The following is a 24,889-nucleotide window of genomic DNA, read 5'->3' as shown; positions in this document are numbered from 1 at the left end:
TCATAACCTCAAGTCCAGTGCGCTCTCATTGCCAACATCCTTATCTTTCAAAGAGGACGGGTGCCTTGCTGGCTCAGTCAGTGGAACATGGTACTCTTCATTTCAGGTAATGAGTTCAAGCCTCAGATCGGGTGTGGAGCCTATTTAAAAGAAAAGGGGGGGTCCTATATAATCTTTATCTAAAGAAGTTTGGCCTCAGTGATTTGATAATGTTTGTGTTTTATACTGCAGTTATTGCTATAATACAACCTGTTGTACCCAATTTAGCAACTAATTAACTACTACCTTGTTTTTGTCACTAATTATTTAATGAATGTAAATTTTATCTCCTAAGCAAGATCCTTAGATTCCCCAGGCAGGGACTGTGTAGTCTCTCATATCCCTGAGTACTGACTTGACTTTTTTGTCTCTCTTACTCCTCTCGAATTCCCACTACTCATTACCCTCCCGGGTACATACTAGGCACTCAGTAAATATTGAGTGTATGACATGTTGGAGAGCAGAAAACAAGCCTGTTATTTATATTTTCCTGGTCTTCTAGCAAAATTCTCTCCTTTTGGTAGATGCTCAGCAAATGTGTGACTTCACTGCTGTGCCTTTCAGCAGGGGAAATATAATTTCCCTGTCGTCCTATTAAGAATTGCCACCTGGGGCGCCTGGGTGGCTCAGTGGGTTAAAGCCTCTGCCTTTGGCTCAGGTCGTGGTCCCAGGGTCATGGGATCGAGCCCCACAAGCCCCACATCGGGCTCTCTGCTCGGCAGGGAGCCTGCTTCCCCTTCTCTCTGCCTGCCTCTCTGCCTACTTGTGATCTCTGCCTGTCAAATAAATACATAAAATCTTAAAAAAAAAAAAATGCCACCTAAAGCACTGTCCCCAAGAAGTCTGTCAAGAAATAATTGTTGATCTGGGGGCCTGGGTGACTCAGTGGGTTAAAGCCTCTGCCTTCAGCTCAGGTCATGATCTCAGGGTCCTGGGATTGAGCCCCACATCGGGCTCTCTGCTCGGCAGGGAGCCTGCTTCCTCCTTCTCTCTCTCTCTCTGCCTGCCTGTCTGCCTACTTGTGATCTCTGTCTGTCAAATTAATAAATAAAATATTAAAAAAGAGAGAAATAATTGTTGACAGATTGATTAGCTTCAAAGAAATTCTCAATTCTTTCCTCGGGTGTGCATCCACTCTTCCACAGTAAATGAGTCATGGTTATGTTGGCCAGATGGGACTAAGAAATTCTTTGGGAGACTGTGTAATTTGAGTATCTTCTTGACTTGAGAAAACCCGCAAATACAAACTAAAATCAAACCCCTGGCCCAACAACAAAAAACTAATACCAAACAGGATCTTCATGCTCAGGAACCCTATCTGCAAATCTTAAATAACTTTGTGCTCCTCGAAGAGAGAATGCCTCTGCGTGTGCATGGCGCTGGTGCATCGTGCTTCATTCCCTGTAGGTAAAGCCAAATCTGAACCACCATTCTGTAAACTTAACCTGACATGGAAGAATCCTTATGCTGGGGTGGTAGCGAGGTGATGAGCTCAGGTAATGTTTGAACATAGGAAAGTTAGATGACAGAGCAAATCCATTTCAAGTATTTGCATCTAATGGTCCTAAATCTGTCCCTGTCTCTCATTAATTAGCTGTGGGGCCTGGGGGCAAGTTACTTACCATCTCTGCACCTTAATTTGCTCGTTTGTAAAGTGGGGATGGTAAGCGATACCAATACCTAACATTGAGAATTACAATGTGTAAATCTGTAAAGGCTTTAGAGCACCTGACACGTGGGCTTGTACCAAGCGCTTTAAGTAAATAAAACACAGCTCTCTGCTAACCTCTACTTCCACTTTGCAGGCTTCTTGTAAGCCGCACCTATATTGAAATTCTAGAGACGCCGCTGTTTTTGATTACAAGGTTTTCCTAACCCATGCAATTATTTTTGTTGTCGTCTACACGCCTGTAACTTGCCCAAACAATTTGGGAAGTCTGTACTCCTTTGTCCCGCCTCTTTGGTCCCCCCACCCTCCAGCTGTCTGGGCGGGTCCGTGAATGGGGGAGGGGGACATGCCCGTCTTCCAACTCTGTCGCTCCAGGAGAGCGTTAGCAGCCACCCCACGGGACTCCAGTCTTCCCGGGAACGCCCTCAGAGGCGGGGCTATGGGGCCACGCAGGCGCAGTGCAGCAGAGCCGCGCTTGCGCCGTGGAGAGGCTGAAGGAGGCGGGGGATTGGTATGCTGCGTGCGAGTGTGTGAGGGGAGGAGGCATCGGGGCCGAGCGTGGTACTACGACGGGCGCGGGCCGAAGGGGGCGGGGGGATGCGCCGCGGCGGCGGTGGCGCGGGCGCTGGGACTGGTGTTCAGAGGCGCCAGAGCAGCGGATCCCGGTCTCGCCGCCGCAGGAGCGCGGGTGTCGCGCGCGGCCTGAAGACGCCGTACCTTTCTGCCCCTCACCTTTTTTTTTTTTTTTTTTAAATAACCGGAACCAATGAACGCAGCCGGGACCCGAGCTCCAGAGGCCGCCGGTGCGGAGGGGACCAGGCTGGCGCCCAGCAGGAGCTCGAGTCCGAGGCGGCGGGGGCGGCCCGAGAAGTCGCCCGCAGCGGCAACGGCTGCAGCGCCTGGCGGAGCGGACGAGTGGCCGGCGGCTGAGGCGCCGCCGCGCTTTCCCTTCGCTCCTCCTCCGCGCCCTCATCCTGCCGTGGCGTCCGGCCCGGCCTCGGGCTGGCTGCGGCGGTGGTGCTGGGCTTCGCTGCTGGTGTTCGGACTGCTGGTGGCCGGAGCGGCGGACGGATGCGAGCTGGTGTCCCGGCACCTCCGCGGGCGGCGGGCCTCAGGCTCTGGCGCGGCAGCCGTCTCCTCTCACGCTGCCGCGGCGGGCGACAGTCCGGCGCTCATGACAGGTGAGGGCCCGGGGGGGCGGCGGGCGGGGCAAGGCCGGCTGCTGCGGGACTCCCATCCCCGGGAGGGGCCCGTACCCCTGCTGGGTGCCCGCTAGACGACTGCCACGGGCAGTGCGCGATGCGGAGCGGGGCGCCCAGACGCCAGCGCCTTGGCCGCTGCTTCGTCGCGGTCCCCTACAGTCCGGACGCCTTTCTCCTCCCACCCCCACCCCCGACACCCCGCCCTCGACAGATCCTCTCGACGGCACTCGCTTCTCCGCCCTAGAGTCGGGCTCCCCGGTGTTCCTCGCTGAGCAATGCGGTGGTTTCTCTTCGGTGCTGCAGAAGAGCCAGCAGGGTCTGCAGGGTACTGGGCTGATTTTTTTTTTTTTTTTTTTAAGCTGCTACAAAAAGCGCAGCACTGCGGTATTGAGTCCGCTTGTGGTGCTCCTTTTGCAAAGGCAGCTGGCAGCGAGTCTCACAGGTTCAAAGCCTCGCTGAGCACAGTGTCCCAGGGGAGGCTGCTAAAGAGGATTCTTTGAGAGCCGTAATACCTAATGGTATTAGTGGTTCCGTATTAGTATGCGGAAACCTCTAAACCTAATGTGTATTTTTGGAGGGTTGGGAGGAAGGTTTTAAAGGATGGGAAGTATTTGCTGCAGGGAGCATCAGTGGGGGATAAAGGGTGCAGAAAGCTCTTCAGGTAACCAGAAACGTACCTAAAATTTGTTAGGCGCAAGATACTCGTTTCGGGGCTTGTATTTGAGCAGCACAGTTCTGCTAGAGCGCACCAGCGCCTTTGTAGTATAGAACGTTCTCGAAATTATTTAAAACTTGCCAACATGTTTAGTAAGTTTAGAAAGAAAATTGAATCCCTTTAAAGCCTTCCAGTGTCACGTACAACTTATATGTGTGGTTTAAGTAATGATGTAGGGATCTTGAAACGATTTCTTTTGAAAAGTAGTGGAGCCAAAGCTTATTTTTTTTTTTTTAACTTTTTTACTGTACTTTTAAAGGTCATCAGTAGGTTTTCTACACTGACTGCAGGACTAAAAAGAAAAAGCAAAGTGGAACAAGATGACCCATCATTGATTTAACCAAAGTGATAGTCCAGCAGGCCCCTGAAAGTTAGTAACAGCTGCTCTGAGAAGTGCCCAGGAGCTGTACTCTTGGGAGCAAAGCAGCTCTTCTCTGGGTTCTGTGACAGGGTGTTTACTAGTTTAGAGAGGAGGGTGTTGGTAAACTTTGTCAGGCTCTTTCAAAGTTGTGTAGAACATAATGATCAGAATCTTTAACTTAATTTACCCTGAAACATATCAAGCTCTTTTAAATATAACTTGAAACATCAAAACTATCACTGGTTAATTTGGATAAAATGATTACAGAATGATGAGTATTAGGAGCATAGTATAGTTTGAAAGGATAGGTAGAATAACTTTAAGCTTGAATAGTCTTTATTCTCCAAATACAACTGTGGCAGATAAAATGAAGAACAGTGATTATTAGGAAATTAGTGAGATAAAACTAATTGCAAAGGTTAAGGAAAGTAGCAAGATAAAACTGATTCTGAAGGTTTAATGCCTCATGCAGGAAGGGAGGGAACAAATATTTGGGCTTCTAGAAGATACAGGAGCATGACTCTTGGTTTCTTGAGCAGAAGAGTTCGATTAACAAATAATTGGCTAATGTTTTATCAGTATGTAATTGGTAGGAGGGCATGCGATTTAGAAAATTCAGTACTTTCTAACCGATAACAGTACAATGTATAGTATATAGATTATAGCAAGGAAATTACTTCAGGTGGAATTTTATTTTAACTAGCTGTTTATAATCCTTTTTGAAGATTTAAATTTCTCTTATTTATGGCATCATGAAAAAGGAAAGGTGATTGTTATTAGGTAAGAAGTGTGATCACACAAAGTGAGTTTGTAGTATAGTGATTTAAAATATGTTTACAAAAATAATATTAACTCTGGAATTTATTTTGAATGTTCTTATTCTTTCCCTTTGTTGGAATACTAATTTTTAACAAGCTAAACATTTCCATTTCAAATTTAAGATAATCTGACTATACAACATGCAAGTTAAATTGTCATTTTACTAAGTTTATGTAAGTACAATCAATAGCACTGATACCTGGGAAATGGTAAATTGAAGTCTGTAATAAAGTTGGAGCATATTGAAAATTTCTTTGAGCTCTATATATGCTCTCCACTATAGGGCTCTTTCCCATTCTTCTGATTGTGGGAATAGCGCTTTCTTTAATGGTTTTGACTTGTAAGTGTTATGCTAAACCCCAAACATAATAAATTATTGCTATTGTACACTTCAGGAAGTAGAACCATAGACTGTACTTAAAAAATACTGCTTTATCATATTCTGGGAAGCATTAATGGAGAGAAGTGGGGTAGAGAGCATTAGTAATAAAACTAAGATACATGTGAATTTTGAAAGTGGAAAATTCTTGGAAGAATTCTGAGAGAAGAATTGTATTCTGGCTCTGTATTAAAGTTGTCATTTAACTGTGAGTATTCTTAATAGCTCTGAAAGTGATAGCCAAAATCAAATCATCTCTTTTCCTCTACAGATTGTTTTTTTTTTTTTTTTTAAAGATTTTATTTATTTATTTGACAGAGAGAGATCACAAGTAGACAGAGAGGCAGGCAGAGAGAGAGGGGGAAGCAGGCTCCACGCCGAGCAGAGAGCCTGATGCGGGACTCGATCCGAGGACCCTGAGATCATGACCGGAGCCGAAGGCAGCGGCTTAACCCATTGAGCCACCCAGGCGCCCCTACAGATTGGTATTTTTAATACTTCAGCAACATCATAAAGAGTTTGCCTCTTACAAATAAAATGTTGAAAGCATTCTTTTCCACTGAGTTTTACTTTTGAGGTTTAGTGTATTTTAAGACTAAACTGCTTTTAAGTCATCTGTCTCATGCTTAGTTTTAAGTAAGCAAGTGTTCTTCTAAAGAGAGACAGAAATCATCAAAAGAAATAGACTCACCATTATAATGAATATTGATTTATATTTTCCTTTTTTTTTTTTTAAGATTTTTTTTTTTAATTTATTTACTTGACAGAGATCACAAGTAGGCAGAGGCAGGCAGAGAGAGAGAGAGAGGGAGAAGCAGGCTCCCTGCTGAGCAGAGAGCCAGATGTGGGGCTCGATCCCAGGACCCTGGGATCATGACCCGAGCCAAAGACAGAGGCTTAACCCACTGAGCCACCCAGGCGTCCCTATATTTTCCTTTTTTATATTACATTTCCAGGATTGAGTGTGCAAATGTTTTGATAAAGTGAAACCAGTATTTATAATACTGTGTAGTAAAGGCTTAAATTACATATACATATATATATCTTTAGGGCTCTTGCTTTGAAAGTGATTGAAATTTAAAGCAAATTAGGGCTTGGTTATGAAGTTTGTTGATTACAATCTAAGGCAGTGTTTTAATAATTCAAGCATTATTATTATTATTTGCCTGACAGATTTAGAATCAGTGAATTGATCCCAGTGAAGAGTGATTGATCTCATCCAGATATGGTCTAGAGAAATAGTTTATGAGAGGGCAAGGGAAGGTCAAAGAATACACATATGCAAATATGTCATTTGTGTATATGAATATATTACAGTTCTTTATTCTGGCAAAGTGTGCACAATACAGTTGATCATTGAACATGGGGTTGGGAGTGCTGACCTGTGCAGTTAAAAATCTGAGTATAACTTTTGACTCCTCCAAACTTAACTACGAATAACCTACTAGTGACCAGAAGCCTAAACTGTTGATAGACATATATTTCATATTTGTATTATATACTATATTCTTTAAGTTAGAATAAAGAAAGTGTTAAGAAAGTCATAAGGGAGAGAAAATATATTTACAGTGCTGTACTGTATGGAAAAAATATGTATATAAGTGAACCCACGAAGTTTAAATCCACAGAGTTCAAACAAAGTTCAAGGGTCACTTGAATGTAACTGAAACATTTAAAACATGTTTTCTTGTAGAAGTTGTTTCAGAATTTTTTTAAAGATTTTATTTATTTATTTGACAGACGGAGATCACAGAGAAGCAGGCAGAGAGAGAGTGGAGGAAGCAGGCTCCCTGCTAAGCAGGGAGCCCCATTCTATGCGGGGGCTCCATCCCAAGACCCTGGGATCATGACCTGAGCCTAAGGCAGAGGCTTTAACCCACTGAGCCACCCAGGCTCACCCTGTTTCAGAAATTTTTAAAACAAATTTTAGCTTCAGAAATACTTGGTTCTGTCTTTTCTTAAAAATGAATTAATGTAGCCTTTAGTGCCTCTGTTAAGGTTTACTATAATACTTACCATTAGTATGATATTAGGAATATAAAACTTTTTTTTTAAAGATTTTATTTATTTATTTGACAGACAGAGATCACAAGTAGGCAGCGAGGTAGGCAGACAGAGGAGGGGAAGCAGGCTCCCTGCCCAGCAGAAAGCCAGATGCAGGGCTTGATCCCAGGACCCTGGGATCATGATCTGAGCCGGAGGCAGAGGCTTTAACCCACTGAGCCACTCAGGTGCCCCTGGAATATAAAACATTTTAAGACATGTCTTTTGGAAGTATTAAAATTTCAGTGAAAACTTAAAATATTCTTAATGTGAAAGAGCCACTCATTAGTGTTAAACACACGTATGTGGTGGGGGGTTTGTTAATTTAGATGAAAATACATCACATGAACATGATTATCACTGTAAAAAATCTCAAAAAATCTCATTTTTAAGCATTTTTAAGCATTTCACCTTGCATACCTAACATTTACCTAGCGAATGTCACTTTTTAAAAAAATTAGTATTGGTTTGAGTGTAGTTACATATATGTTGCTTTGTTGAGTATTTTACAGTGAATTTATAGTGTTGATGTTTACATTGTGATGATAGGTTAACTTACATTGTAGTTCACATAGTATTAGAAACCATTGTTTCTCTTTTTGTGAAATTGCTCTTTCTGAGTTTAGCTTCTGATTTCCTGAAGCCACCTTTTGATGGATAGGTCTTGTGCTGTGTTCTCTTTTGGCTTCCCAGGTTAACTAATACTGGTCCTTTTCTTCATCATTCTTCGGCCATTGTGATAAGGGGTTTTTCTTTTTCTTTCCTCTTCTTCTTTTTTTTTGTTTGTTTTGTCTTGTTCTCTTACTAACTACAGGATTAAGTATCTACTTATATCTGTTTTGATCTAGTCTATTTTGAACATTTTAGAATTATCTTACTGGTCTGGAAACATTGCTTTTCTTGAGAATACCATGATAGAACTGATTGGTGTCTGTTGGGAATCCCCTTGCATAGGAATAACTTAGAGGGCCAATTGGAAAAATTTGGCTTAACTTTAGCAATAGGAGGATCCACACCAGAATTCTTTACTTTGCTTAGGGCTTTCTTTTTGGTTGGATACATGCTTATGTTTTTAGATTAATTTCGACTTCTGAGTAACTGTGTGTATTTTGGATATTGGCTTACTCATTGATAATAATGCAGTGTAGAATACTCTTAAGATGATGCTTGAGATCTTTATCTATGTGTATTGTAGCCAAAGTATGAACTGGTTGAGCTAATGTTAAGATACACAGTAATATGAGTAGCAAGCCATTATTGATATTCACTAGAATTATGTCCTTATCTTACTAAGAACTATCAGATTTTATTAGCCAAACCATTATTATTTTTTTTAAAGATTTATTTATTTGAGAGAGAAGGAGAGTAGTAAGACTCCCCACTCAGTGTGAAGCCCGGCATGGGACTAAATTTCATGAGCCTGAGATCATGACCTGAGCTGAAATCAAGAGTTGGACCCTTAAGTGACTGAGCCACTCAGGTTCCCCTCAGCCAAACAATTATGAAACATATGCAGAATACTGTATGTACAGTAGGAATTGGAAAGAATACAAAAAGGAGTGAGGCAATGAGTGTGCCTGTTGGGAATAGTATGTATATTTATTAAACTATTACTAGCTGTCAGTATTGTGCTAAGTGCCGTATATACATCACTGTTTTTAATTCTGAGATTAACACTGTTGGTGATAACTCTACTGTAATCTTCATATAAAAGATGAGGAAAGCCACAGAGGATGATCTTAAGTAACTCGCCCAAGGTTATACTTAGCAATTATAGTCAGAGATTGACTTGAGTTTTTCTGCTTACAAAGCTTTGATTCTTAACTGGTATGTTGTATGCATCTTAGACACAACTAAACATAATGAGACAGACTGATTAGTACCAATAAAAGACTGCAAAATATTGGGGAAGGGAAGACTATTAGGGAATAGGAGGAGGTTAGGGTTTGAGTGGGAGCTTGATGTATAAATAGGGACTTCTTGTGGAGATGAGTGAAAGAGCTCTCTGGGAGAAGGCATAATATGCAAGAATAAGCGGTAAATTAATAGTTCTTTTAAGAGTTAAGTATAGGGTGTATATAGAGTAGTGGGAAATGCAAGGAGAAAGAAGATTCGATCCAAATTATCTAGAACTTTAATATTCCTTAGTTTATATGCTTTGTTTTGAAATGTCAACACATCTAACACTGGGGTACCCAGCCATGTGCATGAAAGTATAGGAATTAGGATACATTTTCTTGGCATATCCATTTTACTAACTGGGAAACAAGTATTTAATACATAGTAGTTTAAAACATTTAACCGCACTGAACTTGCATGTATTATGGAGAATGCAAATTTACTTTTATTGTTAAGGTAAAACAAAAGGCTTAAGGAGGTATTTTGATCTTTAGTAAACTCTGTTTTCCTGCTGGGTTGGGAAGCACTGTGGTTTTTGAACATTGAAGTGACATGAGCTCTTTGTTTAAGAAAGCACCGTCTGGGTGGATGGAAATGAGATGATAAGGATAAATGAAGAGGTCAGTTAGGAAGCTGTATAGAAGTAAAGGCCTTGACAATTTCAATCATGAAATTATGGCAATGAAAATGTTTAGAGGAAATTTTATAAAATTTGCTTTATTGTTAGAAAGGAATCTAGAGGAAGTCTAAGAAGCAAAAATTATTATTTAATTTTAAACATATAACCTTTGTAGAGTGACTTAGATTGGTGAAAGTCCTTGAAAATATCAAGAGGAAATGTATTTTTAGTATTCATTATTTTATTTTGATTTAATTTTTTAAAAGATTTTATCCTTTATTTAGAGAGAGGGCACGAGCGCGTGGGAGCGAGAGCGAGCATGCAAGTAGGGGGAGAGGCAGAGGGAGAGAGAGTGAGAGAGAGAGAGAGTCTCAAGCAGACTTAGCAGAGAGTGCTAAGCTGGACACAAGGCTGGATCCCAGCACCCTGAGACCTTGACTTGAGCTGAAATCAAGAGCCGGATGCTCAACCAACTAAGCCACCCAGGTGCCCCTAGTATTCTGTATTTTAAAGTGCAAATATTCCTTAACAAAAGATAACCTTCCAGGTTGACTTAATACTATATTGCATCAAAGTTGAACTTTCCCCACCCCCTCCCATTCCTTGAACTGCAATGTCTTAGAATACTGGCATATTATTTGTTTCAAAATTAACTTTTGAATTTCACATATGAATTTCAAGCTCGATCCTTAGCTGATGATTTCAAATGACAAATCTAAATGATTTGTTCATTTCCTTATCCTTCCAGAACTTTATATTAGTAGGTATTAGATATTTAGTTCTTCTTGAAGTATCTAATCCTGTCTTCAGTAACTGTTTTCCTTGACTGGTTTTATTTTTGTTAATTTTGAGGGTGGCTCTCTCCTGTCTCTGTCCTCGGTCTTGTGTTCCTCTAGCCTAGCTGAACATTTCCTCCTCAGAGAACTTCATTACTAGGAAAGTTCTAAATTGGGGATAGGGAACCCCAAGCCAATGATTGATTTGACTTTTGGCTTTATTTCATTTGGCCCTTGAGGTGATACTGCACAACTATCATGGCTGCGGACCTGAGAGTAATTTCCTTTCTGCTAGGCTGCCTCAGTCATGCAGTGTAAAGTGAAACAACTTTAGGATAAAGACTAAAATTAGTCGTAGAATGTTAAATAGTGGCTATTCAGTGTTTTCTTTAGATGGTGGTAATTCGCCTTACCCCCAGAACCACAGATTAATACCAGAACAGTTATTTGGACTAATATTCATCTCAGACCCCACACACCTGTATCTTGTCCCAGTGTTTCTTGCAAAATAAATTTGTCTTTCTTTGTGCTTATGGATCTTGGCCTCTTTTTAACTTACTTTTACCTCTACTTGTTCTCTCTTTCTCTACCTCTCTTTTTGGCCTTCCTAAACTTGCCAGTATACGGAACTTTCACACTTCAAAAAATGATTTTACTGAGTTAAGTAGTAGGTTTTTGACTTAAATAATAATTGAAGTAAATCTGATTTATGTGATTTAAAAATACTAAACAATCTTATCACAAACCCCTAGAGTAACAAAAATGATTTGTAGTTGTTTGTTAAATGATTCTCAGTAAGTAAAAAAGGTTTTTTTTTAAAACCCTTACTTGCAATTTTTATCTGCTATTTAACATATTGGACATTTCACAGGTCCATGTTATTGTGCTGTTTTTTTTTTTTCCTTTTTAAAAATATCTGATGTTGAGTAAATAGATAATCTTAATCCTTCTTCTCTATTCCTATTCTCCAGCAATAAACCTCTAACTTTTCCATTAATGGTAAGTATATAATTTCTCCTGTTTCCTTACTTTAATCTTTAGCAATTCTTTCTACTTTGTTACACACATTCAAACTGTGTTAAACCTTGATATTTCTTCTGTGTTTCCGGATACCAGAATTAAAAAAAAAATCTACTTTAAATCTTTGTTCAACTGGGGGTATAGATACTCTGCTATGTTTTGAGTTTGCTTTTTAAAATAGACCTTCATGTGCATCCAGTGTTTGGTTCTAGGTCTGTTGAAATAGATCCTAAAAAGAAGTGTGGAGGGTAAAAGTCAGAAAGTCAGACTTGGTGAGTGTGTGTGTGTGTCTGTACATAAAGCTTTAAACATTATTAAGGGATTGTTTTGTGTCAGATATGATGCAAGGAACTGGGAATATAAAGATTCTGAAATTGCATTGTTGCAAGAACAATATAAATTTGAAAATTGCCCGAGAGTGGATTGCATAATCCAAAAAAAAAGTAATATTGTATTTTTTTTTTTTTTTAAAGATTTTTTTATTTGACAGACAGAGATCACAAGTAGGCAGAGAGAGAGGGGGAAGCGGGCTCCCCGCTGAGCAGAGAGCCCGATATGGGGCTGGATCCCAGGACCCTGGGATCATGACCCGAGCTGAAGGCAGAGGCTTTAACCCACTGAGCCACCCAGGCGCCCCTGTATTTGTTTTTTAAAAGGAATCTACTGTGGGAGCTTATTTCATAGCATTTCTGCATTTACTAAAAATACCTATTAGAATATTTATTAGAAGTTTCTGGTTATATATTTACAATATTGAAAACGAGCCCCCTTCCCCTTCTTTGAAACAAGTTGTGGTATTAATAAATACAGTACTTTTTTGTTTACTTTTTGGTATTACTTTTAGTCTTCATTAACAAGCAGACAAACAAATAAACAAAACACTTAAGTGACTGTATGTGCCAGTCACCAAGTTAGGTGTTTGGAATTTTAAGATTAATAAGATACTGATCTTGCTTTTTATTCTGGGAGGAGAAACTGCCTTTTAAAGGGTGATGATACACTGTGACAAGAGTGTAAGGGCATAAGGGCTGTATTTAATAGAATTGCATTTTGATGTGGGGAGGTGGGATATTTAAAACACGTTTTTTTAAAATTTCATCTTAAGTAATTTCTACACCCAACGTGGGGCTCTAACTCACAACTCTAAGGTCAAGAGTTGCAGGCTCCACAAGTGAGCCAGCCAGGTGTCCAACATGGGCTTTTTTTTCCCCCACAGAAGTATTCACTGAGAATGCATAGGAGTTTGTCACATAGGGGGGTTGCCTAGGTGGCTTAGTCCGTTAAGCCTCTGACTCTTGGTTTTGGCTCAGGTCATGATCTCAGGACGTAGCAGAGGGAGAGGGACAAGCGGACTCCAGGCTGGGCGCTCAGCCTGGAGTCCGCTTGTCCCTCTCCCTCTGCTATGTCCCTGCCATGCCTGTCCATGCTCACTCTGTCTTTCTCTCTCACAAATAAATAAACTCTTTAAAAAAATGTTATAAAGAGCTTGTCAAATGGGGCAAGGTATAGCAGTGTGAGAGGAGGAAGCTGAGTGGGGAATGACATCATAGACATTGCCATTTGAGAATGCCTAGTGAAGGTTGTGAATTACCAGTGTGGCAGAGTCAATGGTCAGCCTGTTTGTAGTGTACCAACATCCGTGTCTGCATGTGGGATTCAAATTTATGCCAGGCATTTGTATGTTTTATCTTATTTAATCCTTTAGAGACCTGGTAAGGTTATTATCATATCTGTAGATTACTATGTATGATGGAGATTTAGGATTGGTCTCAAATAGTTTATAACCTTAAAGATCCTCCTGGGGGGTGCCTGTGTGGCTCAGTCAGTTAAGTGCTTTCAGCTCTGGTCATGATCCCAGGACCCTGGGATCGAGGCCTGCATCAGGCTCCTGCTAAGCAGGGATCTGCTTTTCCCTCTCCCTCTGTTCTAGTGTGTTCTCTCTCTCTCAAGTAAATAAATAAAATCTTTAAAAAAAAATCCAATGTGGAAATTTTTATGATAAATTAAAATTTAAAAAATTAAATTGCTAACCTCAGTAAGTGGGTAATTCCTATTTGTGATTTGTTTTCATGAATATTCCTTAAGAATGGAATGTCAGTTTTAAGAAGCATAACATTTTACATCTTGAACTTTTTTCTGGGCTGTAAGTCTGGTCACACTTTTTGTACAGTGTGATCAGGAGCATAGCCTCTAGATTAGAGTGGAATTGCTTGAGCTTGAGTCCCAGTCTGATAGTGGTTCTGTAATCAGGGGTAGGTGATTTAATTTATTCATGCCTAAAAAGTGTTTCTGGCCCCAGTTCCAGTCTGTGCGGGGGAGACTTGCCCATACCACCAAGCAGTTCTCCGACTCTAGCAGAGAGTCTGAGAATTCAGCCTGATTCTGACGTTTTCTACCTGAGATAGAATCAGATCCCACATGTAGAGTGCTCAGCCCCACAAGACTAGCTTCCATTTCAGAAGCCGTTCACAAGCCCTGGTTGTTACCTGTGCTTCTGACTGATCCTCTGTAAATTGTAGGTTCCCATGGCACTACTACTTTTAATCAAAAGGGGTACTCTAATCAAACTTGGGTTTGATTAATTTGCTAGAGTGGCTCACAGAACTAAGGAAAACCCATTTACTACCAGTTTATTACAAAGGATATTGAAAGATACAGGTCAGCAGCCAGATGAAAAGTTATATTGGGCAAAATCCCGAACAAAGGAGCTTCTATCCTCCTGGAGTTTGGGGCTCCGCATAATGGCACATGGAAGCTTTCTGGTTCCCCAAGATGGAAGCTCTCTGAATGCCCTCTTTTTGTTTTTTTATTGAAACATTGGGTTCTCTTTATATAGGCTTGACTGATGAACTCATTGGCCTTGGTGAATAATTCAACGTCTAGCCTCTCTATCCTCCCCAGAAATCAGGGTGAGACTGAAAGTTCCAGCCCTAGAGTCAAAGTTGGTTTCCCTGGCAACCAGCCCCTATCCCTTAGGTGCTTTGCTGTAAGTCACCTTCGTTAACATAAGCCCAGTTGTGGTAGAAAGGGTTTGTTATGAATAATAAGATACTCATTTCACTTTCTTGGCTCTGAAGCTTTTTCAGGAGTTGAGTATTAGAGCTCAAATACAACAAAGATGCTCCCTTTGCTCTTACCTCTCAGGAAATTCCGTGGATTTTGGGAGCTGTGAGCTAGGAACTGTGGGTGAAGACCAACCATAAATGAGGTTTTTATTTTGCTCTTTTCCGTGACCAAATACATGCATCTCTTATAAATTACAATATTGTAGTGCCTTAATTTCCTTAACTCTAAACTGAGTTTGAAGAATATATGACTTAATCTGTCTAAAGTGCTGAGTACAGAATCTGGCAAATATAAGTATTCATTTGTCGACTTTTTTTTTTAATCTGGAGATAAAGATGTAGAAGAGTTGTAGAAATGTGCTGTGATGTGTTGAATATCATTGTTTAGATGTTTTACGTTGCCTTTGAAAAAAGTGTGAAGATGTAGTTTGAGTCACTTCCATGATTCAAATAATCATTAATGGTCTAAGATTAGTAAAAACTTTAGAAATATGAAACTAAGTGAGGAGATTGAGAGTGAGGAGTGTTACTGTATTTTTAAAAAGTTGTGTCATTAGCTTAAGTGATTTTTTACCTTTATTATTTTATATGATTAAAAGATTTAAAGCATTTTGCAGTTGAGATATCAGACTTTAAGTTCCCCATGGAGCTTGCATTTCAGTTGCGAGAATAGGAAAAATAAATTGTTTTTAACTTGTGAGAAATGCTATCAAGGAACAAAAGAGAGAAAGAAGATAGAAAATAATATGACTTGTATGGGGACACCTAATTTAGGTAGGCTGGTTAGGAAAAGTTTCTGAGAAGGTGACATTTAGCGGAAAATCTAAAGGATCAGGAGCCAAATCTCTGAAGAGTTGGGTAATAACATTCCATGTCATGGTAGCAGCATGGGCGAAAGACCATGAGGCAAGAGAGAATTTGAATTATTTGAAGAAGTGAAAGTATCATTTTGACTGAGCATCTTGAGGAAGAGGGAGAACAACATTTGATCTGGCTGTGCAAGAGGGAAGGGTCAGACAGTACATAGCCTCATAGACCCTGTTTGGGGTTTATTCAATGGGTGATAGGAAGCAGTTGAAGCATTTTAAGGAGGGTAGTTATATGATTCCTTTTTTGGGGGTGGGGTTTGGTGGAATGTTTTGGCTTGCTTTTTTTTTTCCCCCTAAATTACTATGGAAATAACATGTAACACAAAATTTACCATCTTAACCATTTTTAAGTGTACTGTTCAGCAGTGTTAATTATATTCATCTTGTTGTGAAACAGATTTCCAGAACGTTTTCATTTCACAAAACTGAAACTTCAGTTTCCAATCAGGTAAAGAAAGGAGGCAAACTGAACAAGAAACAAAGGCCTTTTATTCGGGGTCTCAGAATTGGCAATTCAGGGAATGCTGGTATTAGTAGCAACCAGGAAGGTGTCCCACTGATGTGGGGAAAGCAAGAGGTTTTTATGAGTGAGAAGAGGGTAATCACATGACTTAGATAAGAGAAGAGGGGGAAGAATGTTCATTGGTGCTAACTTGTTGAACTCCTTTTGATTATTTTCTCTTCAACTACTTTATTAGTGCCACCAAACAAAACAGTTCTTGGTATGCATTAGTTAATTGTTCTGTCTTCATAAACTTCATACCGACAGTTTTATGGTCCGAATATCAGTTCTGTTGAGTTTTACTAGCACCTGCTTGTCAAACAGTTGCTCATTCTGGGTCAGCTTAAGAATTCATTACTTAGAAAGGAAAATGGAGCTTCAAAATGGAGCCTCTCACTTCAAGCCATTAAACAGCAGCTCCCTGCAGCCCCTGGGGACCTTCTGCTTTCTGTTTCCATGTATTTGACTACTTTAGATATCTCACTATAAGTGGACTCATACAGTATTTGTTTTACTGTGGCTAGCTTCTTTGACTTAGCATAATGTCCTCAATGTTCATTCCTCCGTGTTGTAGCATATGACAGGATTTCCTTTCTTCTTAAGACTGAGTAATATTCCATTGCATGTATATACCACATTTTTTATATCCCTTTATCTGCCAGTAGAGACTTGGGGTTGGTTCTACCTTTTGGCTATTGTGAATAGTGCTACTATAAACATGGGTGTGCAAATATCTTTGAGACTCTGCTTTCAGTTCTTTTGTATATATATATATTCAGTGGGATTGCTGGATCATATGGTAGTTCTATTTTTAATTTTTTGAAGAACCTCATATTATTTTCCATGGTGGTTGTCCCCTTTAATTGCCCCACCATCAGAGCACAAGGGTTTCAATTGCTCCATGATTTACATTCAAAAAATATCTTTGGCTGCTGTTCGGGGAATGAATTGTTGAGTGCAAGAGTCACCACAGGGAGATTGCACTGGAAAGTAGTTGTTAGTAGTCTCAATTAAAATTAATGGCTTGGACAGGATGGTAGGAGGAGGAAGGGTTAACAAGATATTTTGGAATTAGAATTGATTTGGTTTGCTGATGGATTGGGAAATAGCAGTGAAAGAAAGGGAAGAGTCAAGGACAGCTCTTAGATTGTTAACGTCAAGGTCCCTGATGAACTTCACAATGCTAATGCAGGTAGGATGGTCTTTCCTTGAAGCCCTTAACATATTTCTTCTCATCTCATGGGTCAGGTCTGGGTTGTTGAACAATGATTTCCGTTTTTAGAACAATTGTGTTTCATTCTCATAGGATTGGGAGAGTGGCCCATCTTCCTGAGCACATTGCTACCCTGTTTGAACAAAATGGAGGTTCTTTTAGGAAAGAAGAGGTGGAATGAGAGATTAATTAGCTTTGTCAGCTTTGGGGAAGTATCTTGACTTCTTTTGCTTCATTTGTAAAATGGGAGCATAACTACCTCACAGGGTTATTATAAAGATTAAAATAATGCCTTTGAAGTGCTTAGCAAGGAATAAATGCTCAATAAATATCATTTTCTTTACCTCTCCCCTTTCTTTGACTCTGTATTTCTTTTAGTGGCACCATTGTTTTTTGAATTGAACACAAATTTTTTTTTTTTAAGATTTTTATATTTTTATTTTTTATTTATTTGACAGAGAGAGATCACAAGTAGGCAGAGAAACAGGCAGAGATAGAGGGGGAAGCAGGCTCCCTGCCAGAGCAGAGAGCCCGATGCAGGGCTCGATCCTAGGACCCTGGGACCATGACTTGAGCTGAAGGCAGAGGCCTAACCCACTGAGCCACCCACGCACCCCCAAACACAAATTCTTGAAGATACATTTGAGTTTTTTGCCATTCTTTCTGTTTTTACTGCTACCACAATGCTTCTGAACGAAATTATTTGTGCTAGGGGAGGCAATAATCTTGTAACTCACGTTGTACTCTGTTATATACTACTTTTATTAATAAAGCTGTTACTATTTTTTATTAATACCAAATTAAATTTAAACTTGTTTTGGGATGCCTGGGTGGCTCAGTTGGTTAAGCCGCTGCCTTCAGCTCAGGTCATGATCCTGGGGTCCTGGGATCGAGTCCCGCATCGAGCTCCTTGCTCGGCAGGGAGCCTGCTTCCTCCTCTCTCTCTCTGCCTGCCTCTCTGCCTGCTTGTGTGTACTCTCTCTCTCTGACAAATAAATAAAATCTTAAAAAAAAAAAATTTAAACTTGTTTTGAAGTTCATAGTGGACTCAAACTCCTGATGGTCTTCTGTATATCATAACTATATTCTAGCAAAATTAGGATACTTCTTGTTCTTTGAACACACTTTATTTTCTCCTTTATTCTGTTGCTTGCATATTTCCCTCATACTAGCATGTCCTCTCTGTCTCTCAAGGTCCATTCCAAATATTTGTTCAGTCAGTAAATATTTATTGAGACTATTCTATTTCAGTGCACAATTGTATGAGTTGGAGATATAGCGGTGGGAAGAAATTGACATGGGTCCTGCTCTCCTTGTTTCTTTTGTCATAAAGTCTTTCCAAAGTTATCTTCAGTAAGACATGATTTCTTCCACCTTGGGACTTTCTTAGGAAATTGCTTATACCCTTCTTATTGAAATTCTTACTGGCAATATCTGTCTACTTATGTTGTATCACAGTGGTTGTTCTTTCTTTTTGGCCATTTGAGGTATCTATTATGGTATCTTTCTCATAAAGTTTGTGCCATTAGCCTTGTAAATACTTTTCAACATGAAGGTTTGTTTTTGATTGTAATCTATTGTAGTTGATGATGCTTATATCTGTGTAGCGATTAATGGTTGACAAGTAGAACTTTGTGTCCACTGTGTCCAGCACCTTAAAATATGTGGGTCATCTGTTATATAGTATGATTTAACTGTTGGTGTCTGTTCTTACCTAAGATGTTTTTGTTGCTATTGAAAAATTTTATGAGTTAAATATTTTTGGAAAAAACTGTAGCACATCTTTATTTGTGACTGTTAATAATTTCTAGTGGAAAAATGTTACAGGATAACTTTCAGTTTTTCACTTATATAAACTGAGTAATTATGATGAATGCATTACTCAGTTGGTTTGAGTCATGAACTCCTTAGTTGATTATTTCACATCCTTTTAAAAGAGTTTAGAGAAATTAAAATGATTGTGATTTTTAAGGTGATTATTAAAAAGGCTTGAATTTTATTCAGTTTGTAATCTTATGGACATTACAAAAATTTAAAAATGCTGGTTCATGTGAAATTAGGAGTAGTAAAGTCAGTAGTAGGCATAGTCTGTGAGACTGCATTGTGCTTCTTAGTTGGGAGTACATTTATTTAACAAATGTTTGAATGCCTACCGCTAGACACTTTTTAGGTGCTGGAGAAATAGTAGAAACTAAACAAATGAAGTCTCTGCTCTTATGATTTCACTCTTAATGTTCCAGTTATTTGTCCTGCAATAATAATTTTGGTATATATAATATGTGATATTTGAACAAATTGGCAGCTTCCTCATTTTGTGTTGCTGCTGATCCCAGTATTCACTGGTTTCCAGATGCCTTTGTAATTGAAGCTGAGAGCCATACTGGTTTTAGCTATTAATCTTTTTACTTGCTCATAAATGAGTAAAAAACCTTTTTACTCATTAGCTCTACAAGTCATGATAAATCTCTGTAAGTCTTATACAAATCATACTTAAATATGTGTATTTTAAAATAAACTTTAATGCAGTGTGATAGGCCTAGAACTAGAACCCAGATCTATTAACTCATAGTCCTGGGTTGTTTTTGTTATAGGCTCTATAATATTTCTTTATGGGATTTATTTTAAAATGTTATAGAAACATGCAAATGTGTTGGTCCTCTGAATGTAGTCAAATCCAAGAAAATTCATAATGAGTTATTAAAACTTGTTTATAAAATTACCATTTATCTTTTATAATGTACTAAAAATTGAGTCTGATGTTTTGAAATCTTAAACTTTTTTCACATAGCTGGCTGGTAGTCATACATTTCTCATAAACCTTGAGTATTGAACTGTTAATAGTTAGGACTTTTTTTTTTCATAGTGAGGTTAGTAAAAGAGTAAAAAATGGTTATTTTCTAGGGCCTCTGATTTAAAATGAAATAACATAAGAATAGACTCTTCTTTGAAATTAAAAGATAATAAGTAAGTTTTTTTGTTTTTTGTCTTTGGTCAGTTTTTTAAGATTAGATAAACAGCAGCTGTTTTTAGTTAAGTACAAATCCAAAGCAAGACATGGTATGTTTATAGATAATTTCTTTCTAATCTTGTTGATGATGTTTCTGAAAAGTCTTACCGTAGCAGAATTCAAAGTTGAAGAACTAAGATCTTATGGGGAGAATAGGCTTTCCAGTGAGGGATCAGTAGGAGTGCCTGGTTGGCTCAGTCAGTTAAGTGTCTGACTCTTGATTTTGGCTCAGTCATGATCTCACGGTTGTGAGATCAATCCCTGTATCAGGCTCCATGCTGAGTGGAACCTGCCTAAGAGTCTTTCCCTTGCTCCCTCGCCCCCCATAAGAACACACCTGTGTGCGTGCTTTTGTGTGCTTGCACATGTGCACTCTCTCTCTCTCTCTTCCAAGGGAAAAAGAAGGGATCAATAGCTGTATGACAGTCTTTATTAATATTTATATTTGCTAAAAGAAAATGTCATAGTAAAGGATCATTTGCATGTTGTGAATTAGTAATTTAGAAAATTTAATTTCTATTTATCATCTTTTTATTATAATGAAGCATTCAGAATTTCCACTTGTAGTTTGTGAGATGCTTGAAAACCCATTTCAAGTTGTAGTAGACAGTTCGTGCACTAAGGAGCATTATTCATATGCTACTCAGTGTTTAGTCCATTGGCAAGTTAGATATCCTTTTGCTGTTACTGGGAATTGTGTCCACTGTGTCCACTTGTGTCCACTGTGGTTCCAGACATGCTGATTAGCTTTGATGAAAAATGGGAAAAACTTGGGTAAATTTATTTAATGATTCTTTGAATATTCTTACTGCTATGGCTCAGACATCTTCAATAATTCATTAGGGTATTAGTAAAATTTGAATTCTTCCTGTAGGAACCTTTTATCAGGAGACATGAGTATATTCTGACTTGCCTCTATTTCCCCACCATTTAAGTGTGTCTTTGGACCTCAGCACTTTCCCAGCTTTGAGACAACAGAAGGATACTCTAGTGGTAAGGTCACTTTACCTAGGTCTCCTTAACTCAAGATTGCATTTTAAAAGTCCCAGGTTGGCTGTATCATCTTAAAGCATGATAATCTAAATAAAGATTATCATGCTTTAAGTGCACTGATAATCTCTGGCTGTTCTCTGCTTTATGCTTATCAATCTCTGGATCCCCCCCCCCAGTCATCTGTAATAAAGATTCTCATGGTAGTGAACATGGTAAACCATAATTAAATTTGTAAAAGAGGGATGCCTGGCTGACTCAGATGGTGGTGTGCAAACTCTTGTCCTGGAGCCCCACAAGGTTGGGTGTAGAGATTATTTAAAATTCTCAAAAATAGATAAATAAATAAATAAATAAATAAATTTGTAAAAGAATTCTCACAAAGTAAAATTATCATCCCAGAGGATTTACTAAACTCATACACAATAACTGTTTTTACAGCTCATAACTGAATGCTTTTATTTAATGTACTTGTTGAAAAAAAATTTTTTTTTTTTTTTGTCAAAGTGATATATTCTAAATACCTGCATTTGGTGGCTGTTGGAAGGAAACTATAATATATGTTTATTTGATCATACTTTATAATTTAGGTCATTTTGTCCTTTTACCACCTTTTCTTCTGTTTGATCTATTCCTCTAGTTCTTTTAATGTGGAGATGGAAATAATATGTTACTGTATTTTTATAGATAATAGAGAGTATTTTACAGTATCTGCTAAATACATACTTTCAGTAGTTAATTATTTCAGGCTTTATCTTTTGTTTAAACCCTTTGCTTTAACTTGTTTGATTTAAGGTAATGAGAACTTCACAATTTTAAGAGTTTTCAGAGCTTCTTGGATCTGTAGTTTGTTGACTTCCAGTAATTTTGGATAATCTCAACCATTACTTTTTTGGATGATTCTTTGTCCCTGTTTTTCTTCCTTCTCTCTTTGGCATTCCCAATTAAGTATATGTTAGACCATTTGATACCACCCCACAGTTGTTGGGTCTCCCCCACCCTTTTTTTTAAAACCCTTTTTTATCCTTTTTATTTCAGCTTGGATAAGCCATTGGTCTTGTTTTAAGTGCACTGATAATCCTGTCAAAGGAATTTTCCAACTTTGAAATTGTGTTTTTTTTTTTTTAATTTTAGTGTTACCATTTGGTTCTCTTTTAGAATTTTCATATCTATTGAGATTCCCCAGCTGTTTATACATATTGTCCAGATCTTTTAACAAATTAATCTTTTCCTCTAGATCTTTTAACATTAATCATAATTATTTTAGCCACTCTGGTAGTTCTAACATCTGGGTTATCCTTGTGTTTGGTTCTTTTGTTTGCTTTATCTATTGACAATGAAGCTTTTTTTCTTTTTTTCCTTTTCAAAATGTGACTTAAATTTTTTTTAATGGCTCATTATTTCTGATTAAATGATAGCATAGTTGAGACTGAGGTAAATATTGCCTGTTTCCTTTAGTAGATGTGCTTCTTCTGTCACACTGTTACTGTGGTAGGTTGAGTCAGTTTTGTTAATGGTTGAGGTGGGTATGGTTTTGCTATTACTGTCATCACTTTCAGAGCACCATAGACCAGAAATTTCCCCAGCAATAGTTTGCTGTTACTTAGTGTTTTGTGTGGCAGAGGTAGTGTTCCTCTTGCATTGGCAGCTATCAGTAGCATGCCTACACTGTGGAGAGGCTCTCTCTGTATCCTAGGTTTGTGATGGGAGTGGAGGAGTTCTTGGTTTTGATCTACTCTAAGTCTTAGGTAGGGCTTGTGAGCGTGGGCCTTGAGAGTTGAGCTTTTTCACTCTTCTTCCTCTTTCCCCAGCAGCAGGCAAATTCTGCCTAGTATTGCGGGGGGTGAGGGGGTGGGAGAAGTACTTAGGCGAGAGTTTCCTGTTCTTCGCCCAGTGGTAGCCTGTTTTGTTTGGTGTGGCATCCTGGACCAAGAGGGGTTCTTGTCTCTCTCCTGAAGTGGTGGGCTCTTACTTCTACTTCTTCCCTTGGAGCAGTGGATCTTTGCCTGGGCCCTGGGGCTATGAGAGTTTCCTGATGCTCTCCTTGTTTCTCTTGGTCTGTGCTTATCCCTCAAATTGACTGATCATAGTTTTTGGTATATGTCTCTTTGCCAGTGCTTTCCTTCCAGGCTGTGGATTACATTCTCACGCTTTTACTTGTATTTCCTATCTAGCTCTTGTGTTCCTGTTGATGATTCTTTGCTCCTAGACTTCCATGTTCTAACCAAATTCCTAGTCTTGAGCTCTCTTTGCATTGCTAGGAGGTTGAGTCATCAACCTTATTTATCAAGGTACTTACTGAAAGATCAATACACTTTTTGATTATTTTGTGATTCAGAAGTTACCAATTATTCTAATTTATCTACATGACTATGTGTAATACTGAACCCTCTAGATTTTGGGTTGTTGTGTAATTTATGTCAAAAAGTTCAAGGATTTCATAGTTCTTCTTAGTTGATTTCACAATCTTAACGGTTCTTAAGTTTTCAGTCTTCATTGCTCACCTGTGGTGAAGAGTGTATGCTTTTATAAAGATTGAGTCAGATGACCTGGGTATAAATTCCTGCTCCATCACTTCTTTTATCTGCCTATTTATCCGTAAAACATTTGTTGACTGCCTTTTCTATTCTGGTATTGGAGTCATTACTATGACTTCTGGCAGCTTTCATATATTGAGCACAAAGTGTTTTTCATAGGTTCACATTTAATCCCCCCTGCAACTCTGTGAGTGTTGTAGGTATTATTTATAGTAATTATTTGAGGGATTATTGAGTAATTATTTTAGGAAACTGGAGGCCTGGATACTTAGTATCATATCCATTATCCCATAGATGGTACGAGATGCAAACCTTCAATAAACATTAGTGATGTTCCATCTGATGGATACTTCATAATATATTTAACTGTGCCTTAGTATTGGAAACACACTTTAAGTTTTAGTTTTATAAGTAATGATTCATTCAGACTTCTAGGAGCTATACTTGATTGTTCTGGGTCCTTATCTCCCACATCCTGACCATCTGTCATAAATGCTGTGGGTTCTAACCACCCACATATATTTTAAGTTTCTCTGCTTTTCTGTTTTCATTGCCAGTTATAGTCCAGGCCAGTGTTACCCCTCACTGGGATTCCTGCAGTGGCTTCCTAACTTCTTATTAATTGCTCTTAACCTTCTACAGTCTGTTTTCTCAGAAGCCCCGTAAAAATACACATAAGATCATTTCCTTCCCCCTTCAGTGGCTTCCCTTTTTAATTACAATAAAACAGACATTTCTCCTGGCCTGAAAATCCCTCCATGGTTCGGCCCTGCCTACCTCTCCAGGTTTACCTCTTTTACCATTTTCCCTTAAACTGAGTTCTTTGCTGCTGCTAGAATATGCCAAACTCTTTCCTTGTTTCTGAATTCTGGCACTTAATGTTTCTTACTTTATTTTTTAAAGATTCTGTCCATTTATTTGACAGACAGAGATCACAATTAGAGAAGCAGGCAGAGAGAGAGGAGGAAGCAGGCCCCCCACCGAGCAGAGAACCTGATGTGGGGCTAGATTCCAGGACTCTGAGATCATGACCCGAGCTGAAGGCAGAGGCTTCAACCCACTGAGCCACCCAGGCGCCCCTGTTTCTTATGTTTTGACTGTTGCTCTGTTCCTTTTTGCCTGGCTGACTTTAGTTTTTGGTTTTGTATCTTTCTCAGAAAGATTT

At 39.0% G+C, this 24,889-nt stretch overlaps 1 protein-coding gene across 2 annotated transcripts in view; it reads left to right on the top strand.

The window, feature by feature from the left end:
• The first annotated feature begins 2,247 nt into the window (after positions 1-2,247).
• Positions 2,248-24,889, top strand: part of STIM2 (stromal interaction molecule 2) — a 142,165-nt gene continuing 119,523 nt past the window's right edge. The window contains exon 1 of one of the 2 annotated variants that reach the window (XM_032853711.1): positions 2,248-2,889. In XM_032853711.1, coding sequence (XP_032709602.1) covers positions 2,475-2,889 — 415 coding nt within the window. In that variant the 5' untranslated portion in view covers positions 2,248-2,474. The remainder of the gene's footprint in view (positions 2,890-24,889) is intronic. The other variant, XM_032853714.1, reaches the window with a different exon arrangement.

Source organism: Lontra canadensis, unplaced genomic scaffold, assembly GCF_010015895.1.
Source record: "Lontra canadensis isolate GAN:19392208 unplaced genomic scaffold, GSC_riverotter_1.0 scaffold1, whole genome shotgun sequence".
Classification (NCBI taxonomy): domain Eukaryota; kingdom Metazoa; phylum Chordata; class Mammalia; order Carnivora; family Mustelidae; genus Lontra; species Lontra canadensis.
The sequence above is the reverse complement of the archived record's forward strand: the minus strand, read 5'-3'. Positions and strand labels throughout refer to the sequence as shown.